This window comes from Theropithecus gelada, chromosome 18 (assembly GCF_003255815.1).
Source record: "Theropithecus gelada isolate Dixy chromosome 18, Tgel_1.0, whole genome shotgun sequence".
NCBI classification, from domain to species: Eukaryota; Metazoa; Chordata; class Mammalia; order Primates; family Cercopithecidae; genus Theropithecus; species Theropithecus gelada.
This window is the reverse complement of record NC_037686.1, coordinates 39,552,979-39,567,754: the sequence shown is the minus strand read 5'-3', so window position 1 is coordinate 39,567,754 and position 14,776 is coordinate 39,552,979. Positions and strand designations below refer to the sequence as shown.

General features: G+C 41.1%; 1 protein-coding gene across 9 annotated transcripts in view; it reads left to right on the top strand.

The window, feature by feature from the left end:
* The first annotated feature begins 13,468 nt into the window (after nucleotides 1–13,468).
* The window catches only part of POLI (DNA polymerase iota), a 29,935-nt gene continuing 28,627 nt past the window's right edge, over nucleotides 13,469–14,776 (top strand). For 3 of the 9 annotated variants that reach the window (XM_025365582.1, XM_025365584.1, XM_025365579.1), the window contains exon 1: nucleotides 13,886–14,097. Coding sequence is in view for 4 of the 9 variants with exons in the window: in XM_025365580.1 (XP_025221365.1) it covers nucleotides 13,951–14,059 (109 nt within the window). In the remaining 5 variants the exon portion in view is untranslated. Of the gene's footprint in view, nucleotides 14,426–14,776 lie in introns of all 9 variants that reach the window. The other 6 variants (XM_025365581.1, XM_025365578.1, XM_025365580.1 and 3 more) reach the window with 3 other exon arrangements.

Here is a 14,776-nt window from a genome sequence, read left to right as displayed (position 1 = left end):
GTTACTTCTTTCAGATCATTGATATTTTTTCTTGCTTAAACAAAATACATTTAGAGTACTACAGTTATACATTTTTCAAATGCGTTCTAGGATCTTGATACAATTAAGTCAGTGTACTTACAAAATATATAATTTTTAGCTTAATATATTCTGTTGTTAACAGAACCTAATAATTCAATTAATTACTAGAAGACTTTGGGTTTTCTTGACTTTCTATATTTTGAAGAAAATATAATTACCTATGACTATGTTCAAATGAAATATCATATTTTTTCTTAAAATTAACAAGGTATTTCAAGTAAGTCAGAAGACTTCTATATTGGAATCTTATTATGCCACAATTCACTAAGGGTAGAATTTGTTGCAGTGTAGGTCAACCAGTAAATAGACATATAGAGACAGTCCAGTCTGAGTTTGAAGCCTAGATCAGGCCGGTTATTTAACTTCTTTGAGCCTCCGTTTCCTCATCTCTAAGGAAATGGGACATTTCATTGCTGGATTCTGTATTAGACTAGAGACAGTTTAATGGCATGCGGCAGATGATTAATGAATGGTCATTATTATGAAATAGTGTATAATTGCTGAGCTGCCAAAAGGGCCTCCTTTTAATGATTGTAATTTACAGGGTAATCTCAAAGAATGAATCTCCCATAATCAGTTTAGCAAAATTCCTAAATATTTACTTCCCCCATTGGATCACAGTAAAGTCACATGATACCTACGTTTAACATATTTAAATTCAACTATATGCATTTGATTAGAAAAAAAATAGAAGGAAAAAAATCCCTCAGTTTTAATTTATCTGGGAAAATCAGCCTAATATTCCTCTCAATGAGCAAATACTCTGACATAAATATGAGAAACGTGAACCTTTTTTTTTATGAATGGCCTCTCAAAGTATCAACATCTCAGTGTACAGAGCATAATTCTAGTATTTAAAAATAGACACTTTCGTGCAACATACTACTAAAGCACAAGCCAACTGCACTTTGTCTGCTGCTCAAGTGAAGAAACAATGTTCTGCCTCAGAGTTGGAAGAAAAACTCAATTAGAACATTGAGAAATACTATGCCTCTCTCTGAAGTAACAACTTCCTGAGGAATTTTCCAATGTATTTTAAAAATATTTTTATTTTGAAATAATTTTAGACTACAGAAGTTGCAAATTAGTTGTCCAAGTAGTTCAGAAAGTTGTTATCTACTCTCTACCCAGTTTCCCCTAAGGCTAACAACTTATATAACCATAGTATAATTATCAAAACTAGGAGATAAACGTTGGAACAAAACTATTAACCTAAATAATGGACCTTATTCACATTTTGCCAGTTTTTCCCCTAATGTCCTTTTTCTGTCCTGGAATCTGATCCAGGATCTCACTTTTGATTTATTTATTATATTTACTTAGTCTCCTCCAAACTGGGACAATTTCTTACTCTTTGTCTTTCATGACTTTGATCTGTGGTTTCATGAAGGTAAAGAAATGTAAATCAAGTCAATAGTTTTTTCTTTAGTGTCTTAAGTATCAATTTTTCAGGCAATTCTTTATAAATCCAAAACCAGGATATTTTCTATAGTGGATTATTAATTAATTTGTCATTACACAAGTGAATGTAGCAAATGGCATTACCGAATTGAATTTAACTGCCCAAGTGACCAAAAAGAACAAACTTCGCCTATTCTTGCATAGTTGCTACCTTATAATAGGAACCATTTCAGACACTGGCAGAAGACTCCATGGCTAACATTCCATTTTTCTTATCCTCAGATGGATAGGAGATTCCTCGGCCTTCACATAATTTGTGAATTCTGACATCAGGTACTCATTACCATTTCTTTCTTTCTTTTTTTTTGACACAGAGTCTCACTCTGTCACCCAGGCTGGAATGCAGTGGCGCAAGTTTGACTCACTGCAACTCCGTCTCCTGGGTTCAAGCGATTCTCATGCCTCAGCCTCCTGAGTAGCTAGGATTATAAGCGTGTGCCACCATGCCTGGCTAATTTTTGTGTTTTTAGTAGAGATGGGGTTTCACCATGTTGGCCAGGCTAGTCTCGTACTCCTGGCCTCAAGTGATCTGCCCACCTTGGTCTCCCACAGTGCTAGGATTACAGACGTGAGCCACCGTGCCCGGCCTACCATTGATTTCTTAATAATTTTTCTGGCATTTATTAAAAAAAAAAAAAAAGCCAAAGCTTATAGACAGGTAACAATCATCTTATGTAGAAAGTTTTTAAAGAAGTGATTATTTCAACAGCAGTAATTGTTTGTTTGCTACCAATCTGTTCAAAAATATTCTTCAATTATAAACACTACATAGACATTAACTCTAATGATAGCATTGTTTAAAGATTTTAAAGCATGGTGACAGAAATGAAAAAGAATAATTGAGACCTAAGAGGTTTAAAAAAGTTTTAAGCAATTCAAAGGATAGTAGTTATCAAATATGTCTATATTAGTAACATTAAAAGGCAGGGTTTATATTACACTTTTGAGTACCCGTAGCAACATATAAGTATTTCTCTAGATAAATTTTTTTTTTTTTTTGACAAGGTCTCACTCTATTGCCGAGGCTGGAGTGTAATGGTGCATTCTTGGCTCACTGTAGTCTTGACCTTCCCTAGCTCAGCTGAACCTCCCACCTCAGGACACCATCACCTCGACTGCCCACTCCCCATCCTACCTGCCTACCTGCTCATGCTTGAGAATACAAGCATGAGCCAGGGCCACAGCATCTGGCCTCTAGAGAGACTTCCTATTTTAGTTTTTTCTTCTCTTATTTGTGAAGACTTGAAAAAACTATTGTGGTTTATTTAGATTCTGGTTTGTGATTTTTTTAAATAAACTTTTTATTTTGGAATAAATTTATGTTTACAGAATAGTTGCAAATATAATAAAGTGAGTTTTCATAAACCCCTCACCAGTTTCACCTGTTGTTAACATTTTACGTCACCATGCTGTCGCTTTGGTTAAAACTAAGAAACTAACATTGCTGGATGCAGTGGTTCATGCCTATAATTCCAGGACTTGAGGTCAGGAGTTTGAGATCAGCCTGGCCAACTAACAAGGCCACATCTTTACAAAAATTATTTTAAAAAACAAAATTTAAGTAGAAACCAAAATTAATGTATTTCTATAAACGTCAGATTTTATTTGCATTTCATCAGTTTTTTCCATTAATGTCCTCTTCCTGTTTCAGAATTTAATCCAAATGTCACATTGCTTTTAGTTGTCATGTTTCCCTAATGTCTTTCAATATGGGACAGTTCCTCAGCCACATCTTGTCTTTCACAACCTTGACACTTTTGATGAACATTGGTTTTGTAGAACGCCTCTCAATTTGGATGTTTTCTTATGATTTGATTGAGGTTATGCATTTTGGGCAAGAATTCCACAGAAGCAACACTGTGCCCTTCTGATTACCTTTTATAAGGGATATATCGATGTGGTTATTTGGTTAAGTTAGTGACTGCAGATTTCTCCACTATAAATTTACTATTCCTCTCCTTTTTTTTTTTTTTTTTTTTTTTTTTTGAGACAGAGTCTTGCTCTGTCACTCAGGTTGGAGTACAGTGGTGCGATCTCTGCTCCCTGCAACCTCCACCTCCCGGGTTCAAGTAATTCTTCTGCCTCAGCCTCCCAAGCAGTTGGGACTACACGTGCGCACCACTGTGCCCAGCTAATTTATTGTGTTTTTAGTATAGATGGGTTTTTGCCATGTTGACCAGGCAGGTTTCAAACTCCTGGCCTCAAGTGATCTACCTGCCTTGGCCTCCCAAAGTGGTGGGATCACAGGCGTGAGCCACTGCGGCTGGTCCTATTCCTCTCCTTTTTATTTTTTTGTTTTGAGATGGAGTTTTGCCCTTGTTGCCCAGGCTGGAGTGCAATGGCGCAATCTCGGCTCACTGCAACCTCCGCCTCCTGAGTTCAAGCGATTCTCCTGCCTCAGCCTCCCGAGTAGCTGGGATTACAGGCGTGTGCCACTACCCTGGCTAATTTTGTATTTTTAGTACAGACGGGGTTTCTCCATGTTGGTCAGGCTGGTCTTGAGCTCCTGACCTCAGGTGATCCACCCGCCTTGGCCTCCCAAAGTGTTGGGATTACAGGCGTGAGCCACTGCACCCGGCATATTCTTCTCCTTCTATACTCTATTCTTCAGCAGCCAGTCACTATGTCTAGCCCACCAGCAAAAAAGGGGAGATTAGGAAAGGGGGAGATTAGCCTTCCCACAGGAGGGCTTATCTACATACGGTGTTTGGAATTTTTTGGTAAGGAAAATTTGTTTATAACAGACTTTAAAATCTGACATCTTCCAGGTGTCCAATTTTTCCACCAACGTTGAAATAATATTTGTTGGCCAGGTGGGATGGTTCACATCTGCAATCCCAGCACTTTGGGATGCCGAGGTGGGCAGATCACAAGGTCAGGAGTTCGAGACCAGCCAGGCCAGCATGGTGAAACTGGGTCTCTACTAAAAAAATACAAAAAATTAGCTGGGCATGGTAGTATGCGCCTGTAATCCGAGCTACTCGGGAGGCTGAGGTGGGAGAATTGCTTGTACCCAGGAGGCGGAGGTTGCAGTGAGCAGAGATCGTGCCACTGCACTCTGGCCTGGGCGACAGAGCGAGACTCCACCTCAAAAAAAAAAAAAACAAAAAAAACAAAAAAAAAACCAAGAAAGAAATAATATTTATTTACTGCAAGTATATTTTTGGTGGATTCTAATAAAGTACAAGGCATACAAATTTTCCACCCTAATACGTTGTAATAGAAGAGAGAGACATTAAAAACAAGTAAGCTGTAAATAAACAAGATAATTACATATTGGGATAACTGTTATAAATGAAACTCAGTAAGATATGAGAGAATGTGGTAACTCTGGGGGAGGCCGTCTGAGTCAGTGCAGTTTGGAAAGGTCAGTATGAGGTGTTGACATTTGAACAGAGAACTCAAAAAAGAGAACAAACCAGTTCTGTGAAAAACGTTCCAAACTTCAGGATGATTTGGAGGCAGAAAATTGTCCTGTGATGGTTAATTCATGTGTCAACTTGACTGGGTCATGGTGGACCCAGATATTTGGTTAAACATTATTCTGGGAGTATCTTCGAGGTGTTTGTAGATGAGATTAATATTTGAATCAGCAGACGGAGTAAAACAGTTTTCCCTCCCCACTGTGGATGGGTGTCATCCAATCCATTGAAAACCTGAACAGAACAAAAAGGTTGAGTAAGGGAGAATTTGCACCTTGTATCTGACTGTCTGAGCTGGGACATCAGTCTTCGCCTGACGTTTTAGGCTTGGGCTGGAACTTACATCATCGGCTTTCCTGGTTCTCAGGCCTTCTGGTTCAGACTAAAACTATACCACTGGCTCTCCTGGCCTCTGGGTATCCAACCCATAACTAATATATGCACCCAGAATAGAAAAGGGTCTAGAGGCCGGGCGTGGTGACTCACGCCTGCAATCCTAGCACTTTGGGAGGCTGAGGCAGGCGGATCACCCGAGGTCAGGAGTTCGAGACCAGCCTGGCCAACATGGCAAAACCCTGTCTGTACTAAAAATACAAAAATTAGCCAAGCATAGTGGTGCATGCCTGTAATCCCAGCTACTCGGGAGGCTGAGGTAGGAGAATCACATGAACTCAGGTGGCAGAGGTTGCAGTGAACCGAGATGGTGCCACTGCACTCTAGCTAGGCTACAGAGCAAGACTCTGTCTCAAAAAAAAAAGAAGAAAGAAAGAAAAGAAAAGAAAAGAAAAGAAAAGAAAGAAAGAAAGAAAGAAAGAAAGAAAGAGAAAGAAAGAGAGAGAGAGAGAGAGAAAGAAAGAAAGAAAGAAAGAAAGAAAGAAAGAAAGAAAGAAAAGGGGCTAGAGCAGCCCAAGTGTGGGAAAAGATGGTCACTTGCTATGAGAAGTAGAGAAGAGATGGAGCCTGAGGACCATGGCGAGCAAAGGGTTTGATTTTTACCCTAGTTATTGTAGGAAGCCTTTGAAGGATTCTTTTGCAGGAAAAGGCAATTAGATATTACATTTTTAAAAGATTATTCTGGCTGTCCTAAGGCTCACAGATTGTAAGAAGCAGATATTAGGAGCCCAGCACAGTAGGCCAAGCCAGAGATAACTGTATGTATATAGATTGGGGGCAGGTGTGGGGATAGTGTCAGTACAGACAAAGAGAAGTAGAGGGATTTGAGAGAACATTTGGAGGTAGACCCGACAGGCCTCATGTGTCATAATGCGCTTATAAATAAAGTCTGCAAGTTTCAGTCATTGAGAGAAAGGGAACTACTTGATGTCATATAGAAAGTGCAAGCAGATTAACATAGATCAGGCACACTGTGTTTAATTTATAGACATCTAACTTTAATGTAATTTTTTAAGTACCTCATTTTTTGTTTGTTTTTGAAAAACAGAATCTCCCTCTGTTGCCTAGTTTGGAGTGTAGTGGCATGATCATAGCTCACTGTAGTCTGGACCTCCTAGGCTCAAGCAATCCTCCCACCTCAGACTCTGAGGAGCTGGGACTATAGGCACACACCATCATGCTTGGCTAATTTTTAAAGTTTTGTAGAGATGGGATCTTGCTATGTTGCCTAGGCTGGCCTTGAACTCCCGCACTCAAGCAATCCTCCTTTCTTGCCCTCCCAAAATGCTGGGATTACAGGTGTGAGCCACTGCATCCAGCCAGTACCTCTTTTTTTTTTTTTTTATTATTGAAAAACTAATACATGATTATGATGGAGAATTTAGAAAATATAACATTATAGAATTTTAGGAGATTCCATCTGTCTTAGGGAAGGGTGGGATCAAACTCATAAAGAAGGACACAAAGATACATGAACAAGAATGTTCACTGCAGCATTACCAGTAACAGCAAAAAATCACAAATAAGTGTCCATGATTATGGAATTGGTAAAACAATGTAGCCATTAAAAAGAATGCAGTAAACTTTTGTGCACTGAAAGGAAATGATGTTCAAGGTATACTAGGCAAAAAAGTCTAATGCAAATAGTATATATAGTGTGATCACACTCATGTGAATTAGAATATTTTTCATTGTATCTTCCCTATATTAAGTATATTGTAAATAAAAGTATGAAATGTATCAAATTTTGTTAGCAATGGTCACCTCAAGGTGGAGTAGGGATTAGGAAGGATTTTAACTTTATGCCTTATACCTTTTTGTTTTAGTAGGATTTCTTAAACAATGGATAAAAAGAAAAAAAAAAATTTAAGTAGACACAAAAGCAGTAATTTTAGGATTAATAAGTACTTCAATGAAGTATTTGAAGCAACAGTAAGAAAAAGTCCTATAAATAAAAGCATTACTTTTCTTTATAGTTTATATTAATCTCAAACCAGAAAAATGGAGATTATTAGGTTGAATTTATTAGCATTTCCAAGATGAAGTTGAGACTGTCTTTATTCATGTTCTTCAAATTAACATTAAAAACAAATAAATGGATTGAAGGTTTTCTGTGTCATTTATTTAGGCAATGCCTCTTATAGTGGTTTTTGTGGTTTGGTAAATAAATACACAAATTTATTTGTGGAAAATACAAAAAATTAGTGGGGCATGGTGGTGCACACCTGTAATCCCAGCTACTTGGGAGGCTGAGGCAGGAGAATTGCTTGAACCCAAGAGGTGAAGGTTGCAGTGAGCCGAGATCGTGCCACTGCACTCCAGCCTGGGTGACAGAGTGAGACTCTGTCTCGGAAAAAAAGAATAAAAAAACCTGCAACTTTCTTTTTGTCATGCTTTGTGAAAAAATGATTAAAGCATGGTTTTCTGAGCATCAAGATTATGGATTATTACAGACTATTTCCATTGTTTTCTTACGGCCTATGTTTTGCAAATTCTATATAATAATAATGAATTACTTTTGCAATCAGATAAAGAGGTACTTTACAAAATAAAGTTAAATATCTATAAATTTAAAACAGTATACCTGATCTCTACTGATCTGCTTGCACTTTCTACATGACACCATGTAGTTTCTTTCTTTCAATGGCTGAACCTTGCAGACTTTATTTACAAACTAGGACCAAATGACTTGTATTGTGATCACATTGGTCTGCATCTCTCTCCATCCAAAATGACGAGGCTAGGTCCATTGAGCACACCCTGGCAAACAACATTTAAAATATCATTACTGAAATGACTATGCAGGCTTTTCACCAGACTTCTATAGCACCACAAAGAAAAGTCAGAGCAAGAAGCTGACTGTTAGAAAAACCAGCCTCTTAAACCTTCTTTTAGCCCCAATCACATGGTGTGCAGCAGATACTCTTAGGTCACACAGAGTAAACCTGAAACTGCAAACTGCAGTTATGGTGTGCAATGTGATGGTGGAAAAAAAAAAAAAAAAGGTTTCTTTGTGACAATTGAAATGTTTATGCTAAAGGTTTGAGACCCGTAGATGAAAGGTAAGTAAATACCGCAGGACATGTACATTGTACTACAGCCAGCATAGCATAATTATAGTTTGCTTTTAACCTTTTGAAGCCTGTGTTTTCTGGTTTCAGTCTCTTCGCCTTTCAAATTATTTCTGACTCATTAGCCTTTCACCCTAAGGGCAATTCATAAGCTCCATAAAAGTGTGGATAGTTTTTTCTCTTTCTTTTCTTTTTTTTTTTAGACAGAGTCTCTGTCACTCAGGCTGGAGTATAGTGGCAGGATCTCTGCTCATTGCCAACTTCCATCTCCCAGGTTCAAGTGATTCTCCTGCCTCAGCCTCCTGAGTAGCTGGGATTAAGGGCCATGCTCAGCTAATTTTTAGATTTGTAGTAGAGACAGGGTTTCATTGTGTTGGCCAGGTTGGTCTTGAACTCCTGGTCATACCACGTTGGCCTCCCAAAGTGCTGGGATTATAAGTGTGAGCCACCACGCCAAGCCGTGGATATTTTTCTTAAATTTCTTTTCTAGCAAATGTGTTCCATTTGTTTTTTAGTATCAGAATGTAAATTCTCACAGTGAAAAGCAACTAAATAATACTTATTTTCTTCTTTTATACACTCTTTTCTTTCCTTTTCTTTTGTGTGTGTATGTGTGTGTTTGTTTTTCTTTTCTTTTTTTTTTTTTTTTGAGACAGAGTCTCACTCTATTGCCCAGGCTTGAGTGCAGTGGTACAATCACAGCTCACTGAAGCCTCAACCTCCCAGGGTCAAGCATTCCTCCCACCTCAGCCTCCCTAGTAGCTGGGATTACAGCCATGTCCCACCAGGCCTGGTTACTTTTTTTTTTTTTATTACTTTTTTTTAGAGACGAAGTTTCACTATGCTCATCTCAAACTCCTGGGCTCAAGCCATCCTCCTGCCTTGGCCTCACAAAGTGTTGGGATTACAGGCATGAGTCACCAAACCTGGTCCTATTTATAATTAAAAGCACATAACTGAAGACCAGTTCTTCATTACAACTGGAGACCCTAATCTGAAGAGGCTAGTTGGGAGCAAGATGGGGTAGACATTACTGGTATCCCAACCACGGACGAATTGACACTTTGGGATGAATAATTCTTTGTCATAAAGGGTTGTCTTTGCACTGTAGGATGTTCAGCAATATCCCTGTCCTCTACCCATTAGATGCCAGTAGCACAGAGCTCCAACACCAGAGATGTGACCACCAAAAATATCTCCAGACACTGCCAAATATCCACTAGAGAACAAAATCATCTTGCTTGAGAACGATTGCATTAGGCCAAAGACCTCACAAAATCAAGTCCTTTGTGCCTTTGCCAATTCAAATTGCTCCTTTGACTCCATGGTCAATCTCTACCCACTTAGCCACCCACCAACATAAAATACAGACACTCACAAACACCCTCACATTCTTCATATGAAAGACCTTGAACATTGTCTAGAGTTCTTCCTCTGAGCCATATGTGGCCAATTTGGCTAACAGGAGAGAAGTAACCACTAATGCCTATTTCTTACCCTCCACTGACATGGGAGTTCATGCTTATCCTTTTAAATGTACTTAAGTTCACAATGTGCTGACTTTCTTTCTTGGTTTCTTTTTGAAGATGGAGTCTCACTCTGTTGCCCAGGCTGGAGTGCAGTTGCATAATAATATATGAATGAAGCTTCAAACTCCTGGCTTCAAGCAATCCTCCTTCCTCAGCCTCCTGAGTAGCTGGGATTACAGATGTGAGCCACTGTGCTGGCATGTCTTGACTTCTGAAGCTCTAAAATGCCTCCAGCTTCTTTATCCACTAGCCATGCTCTGCAAACCCATGCTCCTCCATGAATTTTGTTTGACCGTATTATTATTTAATTAATTATGTCTATTCTGCCTTCAAATTGTTTTCCTCATTTGGCACTTAAATATACAGTTATGACCCAAGCTCAAGATAGCTATTTCCTGAAGTTATTCTAGATTAGATCCTCTTAACTAAAACTGGGAGTAGCGATTTATAGAATTAAACCCCAAAATCCTTTTTTCCTAAAACATTCCACAACAAAGAGACACATGTTAGCTTATGTAAATTTTATTTTTGTGCCTCTTAATACGTTTGAGGGATGTTTATTCTCCCCACTGCAAGTTGTCTGGTGTTTGAAGCAGTGAGGAAAATGGTCAGACCTAACCGATTTCCTCTATAGAGAAAACATTGTTAATGAATTATTCGCTGTGGAAAATTCTGAAAAGTGAATCTGCCATTGCTAGATTCATAGCCTTGAGCAAGCATGTAAATCTCTCCTAGGCTGTTTCATCTTTGATAAAATGAAGATGCTGACACCTACCCTCTAGTGCTACTGTATTGAATGAAATGACCTGTTTCAAGCTTTTAGCCCTGTGCTTGACATACAGGTGTTTTTTGAGTGTCCTTTTTAGTGCTACTTCTCTTCCTTGTTTCCAGCACTTGCTAAATAATTTCTGGGGTCCAGGGCAAAATGAAAATGTGGGGCTTCCTTGTTCAAAAATTAAGAATTTCAAGACAACAGCAGAATATGAAATCAAGTGTTGTGCCCTGTGTGACTGCCTACGTTACACACTCATAAAGCCAGCCCTGCTTGCTCCCCTAGGATTTCCAAGGGTCTACTTTTCTATCCTTCCACGAAATTAAAAGCCACTCTTCAAATTAAACAACGGACAGGGAAATACATGCAATCACTAAAGAGGGCTTGATTATGTGCATTGGTTTTTTTTTTTTTTTTAACACTGTCTCACTTAAGCAACATGTTGAATGCTAGTGAATCTAGGGCTCTTCTAGAGAGACTGTTTTCATCTGCCATAGTATTTTAGTATTTATATCATTTTCTATCTGGAAGAATGAAAAGAAAAACAAACTTCGGTTGTCTATTAGTAATCAGACCCTTGAATGTTGTCCAAGAAGCACTTAGTGGAAAAAGAGACACTTAATTCAAAATCTCTCTATCTAGGCTGGGCTGCGGTGGCTCATGCCTGTAGTCCTAATACTTTCGGAGGCCGAGGTGGGTAGATCACTTGAGGTCAGGAGTTCGAGACCAGCCTGGCCAACATGGCTAAACCCTGTCTCTACTGAAAATACAAACATTAGCTGGGTGTGGTGACACACACCTGTAATCCCAGCTACTCAGATGGCTGAGGCAGGAGAATCGTTTGAACGCAGGAGGCAGAGGGTGCAGTGAGCCCAGATAGCACCACTGCACTCCAGCCTGGGAGACAGACTGAGATTCTGTCTCTAAATAAATAAATAAATAAATAAAATGAAAAACCACCAAACAACTATCTAGATTTACCAAACGGCATTCACAAAGATAGCAGCATAGCTCTCTGAATAGCTAATTTATAACCTAGATATGAGACTGAAAGAACTGGTCTAGATGTTTAAGAATTAAATATGCAAAGAGGAACATTTCATTTCCAAACCACTGAGACCCAGCTCTGCTTGTTATTCCTTTTTCTTTATGGATGCATCAATATATCTTTTAAAGCGGGGGTCCCCAATCCCCAGGCCATGGACCAGAACCAGTCCCTCACCTGTTAAGAACCATGCGGCACAGCAGGAGGTGAGTAAGCGGCCCGGGAGTGCAGCATCATCTGTATTTACAGCCACTCTCCATTGCCGGCATGACTGCCTGAGTGCGGCTTCTTGTTAGATCAGCAGCGGCATTAGATTCTCACAGGAGACCAAATACTGTTGTGAACTCGCATGCGAGGGATCTAGGTTGCATGATTCTTATGAGAATCGAATGCCTGATGATCTATCAGTCTCCCATCACCCCGGATGGGGCAGTCTAGTTGCAGGAAAACACGCTCAGGGCTCCCACTGATTCTACTTCGTTATTAAAATGTAATAATAATAGAAATAAAGTGCACAATAAATGTAATGCACTTGAATCATCCAAAACCATCCCCCTCCCTTCCATCTGTGAAAAAATTGTCTTCTATGAAACCGCCCCTGGTGCCAAAAAGGTTGGGAATGGCTGCTTTAAAGGGTTTCTCAAGGTTCTAAAATTTTATTTGGTAAGAAGTAGAACCATACAAAAAACAAAATATATGTGTGAATATGGGTATTTATACAGATATAGTATATATACTTACATACAGGCAGGGAGGAATTTCCAAATTTCATCTACTGTAAAATATACACACACCACACCAACACATGTGCACACATGGCATCCTAATAGAAGGCAAGGAGAATTGACATTTACTGAGCACTTCCTATGTGCCACATGTTTTAAATATATTAGAATATTACAGTATATGGTAGCTTTTATCCATTGATTCAGTCTCAATACTTTTTTTTTTTTTTAAAACAGTAGAGCGGCCGGGCGCGGTGGCTCAAGCCTGTAATCCCAGCACTTTGGGAGGCCGAGATGGGCGGATCACAAGGTCAGGAGATCGAGACCATCCTGGCTAACACGGTGAAACCCCGTCTCTACTAAAAAATACAAAAAACTAGCCGGGCGAGGTGGCGGGCGCCTGTAGTNAAAGAACCCCAGGCCCCGGGAGCGGTATATGGTAGAGGGGTGAGACCCGGCCCCCGCCCCCCAGCCGGGGGGGCAAAAAGAAACCCCGAAAAAAAAAAAAAAAAAAAAAAAAAAAAAACAGTAGAGCAACTACTGAGGCTCACAGCAGTTATGTAACCTGCCCAAAGTCACATAGCATGATGGAGAGTCTGGATTGGAGATTTTGTCTGACTGCAACACTCATGTATCAAATCCTATTCAGTTTTGATGTTAAAAATTCTGCGGTTGAATTCGTCACAGTGTATTTAAATAAAACAACAACAAACAAAACACAGCAAACCTTAACATAGTTGCTAATCATATGAGTCTTACAAGGCCACCTCTCTCTTACTATCATTTATACTCTTTCCCATCCCATCACATTAATCATCAGGTCTAGGGATTTGCAATTTTGCTAACAGCCGAACAGAACAAAGATAAAAAGTTAAAATTTGTGATGTTGGCCTCACTCCAAAGCCTTCAAGAAATAAAAAAAAAGTTAGGCCAGGGGCAGTGGCTCATGCCTGTGATCCCAGCACTTTGGGAGGCCTAGGCGGGTGGATCAGGAGTTCGACATCAGCCTGACCAACATGGCAAAACCTCGTCTCTATTAAATACAAAAAATTAGCTGGGCGTGATGGCGCATGTCTGTTAATCTCAGCTACCTGGGAGGCTGAGGCTGGAGAATCGCTTGAATCCGGGGGGCAGAGGTTGCAGTGAACCGTTATTGCGTCATTACACTCCAGCCTGGACAACAAGAGCGAAACTCCGTCTCAAAAAAATAAAAATAAAACAAATAGTCACTTGTGCTTTCAATCTCTCCGCTTCCGGCCTCCACCCAGCGGGAAAAACTCCTGCACGTGGACCTCTACGATTCCCCGGTATGCGCGTCACTCTGGGCAACAGGCTGGTCGACCACGACTGCGCAGGCGCGACGTACGGCGCGGCAGGAGACTGTCGCCCCCGGTTTCCCTGGAGACCAGGCGGAAGCGGCCGGAAGTAGCGCTGCGGTTGGCAGCGGCGGGATGGAGAAGCTGGGGGTGGAGCCGGAGGAGGAAGGCGGCGGCGACGAGGGCGACACCGAGGCCTGGCCCATGGAACTGGCGGACGTGGGGGCGGCAGCCAGCTCGCAGGGTGCGCCGCAGCCAGAGGAGCCGGCGGCCTCCTTGGGTGTAAATAAGAAGGGTGGGGCTGGCGGACGCTCTGGGCGGCGGCCACTGGGGCGCGACCGTCCCCGCCCCGCTCGGCCCCTCTAAGAGAGGGCTGCCTCCTTCTGCCTGGTGTTACACGGCGGGTACCTCTAGAGGAATGGCTTCACCCAGTAGGAGTAGGGTGGGGCGTGTCCACACTACAAATGCGTGTCGAGGGTGCATCTGCATCGTCCTCTGTGAGGGGCCAGGTGGGGCGGGAATCCCTCAGGCAGCCAGACGACAACTGCAGAGGCTTCTGGGCCTTTTAAGTTTGGAGAAGTTGAGGACCTTGTCGCTCATTTGGCAGAAGGTGGGACCCGGTTCTCAGTCTTGGCAGGAAGGGATGGCTTAGAACCTAGGCGGAGTCAGGTCCGCTGTGGTCACGTCTCCGGTGACCCACTTTCCGCTCTGGTCTTTACCTTGTACCGCCCACCTCAGGGCCTGGATGCGAAGGCACCGGTTCTCATTTCCTGTTGGTTTTCTTTCATTCATTAATTTAGAGACAAGGTCTCCTAGCAGCCTCAAACCCCTGGGCTCAAGTGATCCTCTGCCTCAGCCTCTCCCTCCCGAGTAGCTGGGACAACAGGCACGTGCCACCACACCTGGCTAATTTTCAAATTTTTTTTAGATCAGGTGTTGCTGTGTTGTCCAGGCTGGTTTC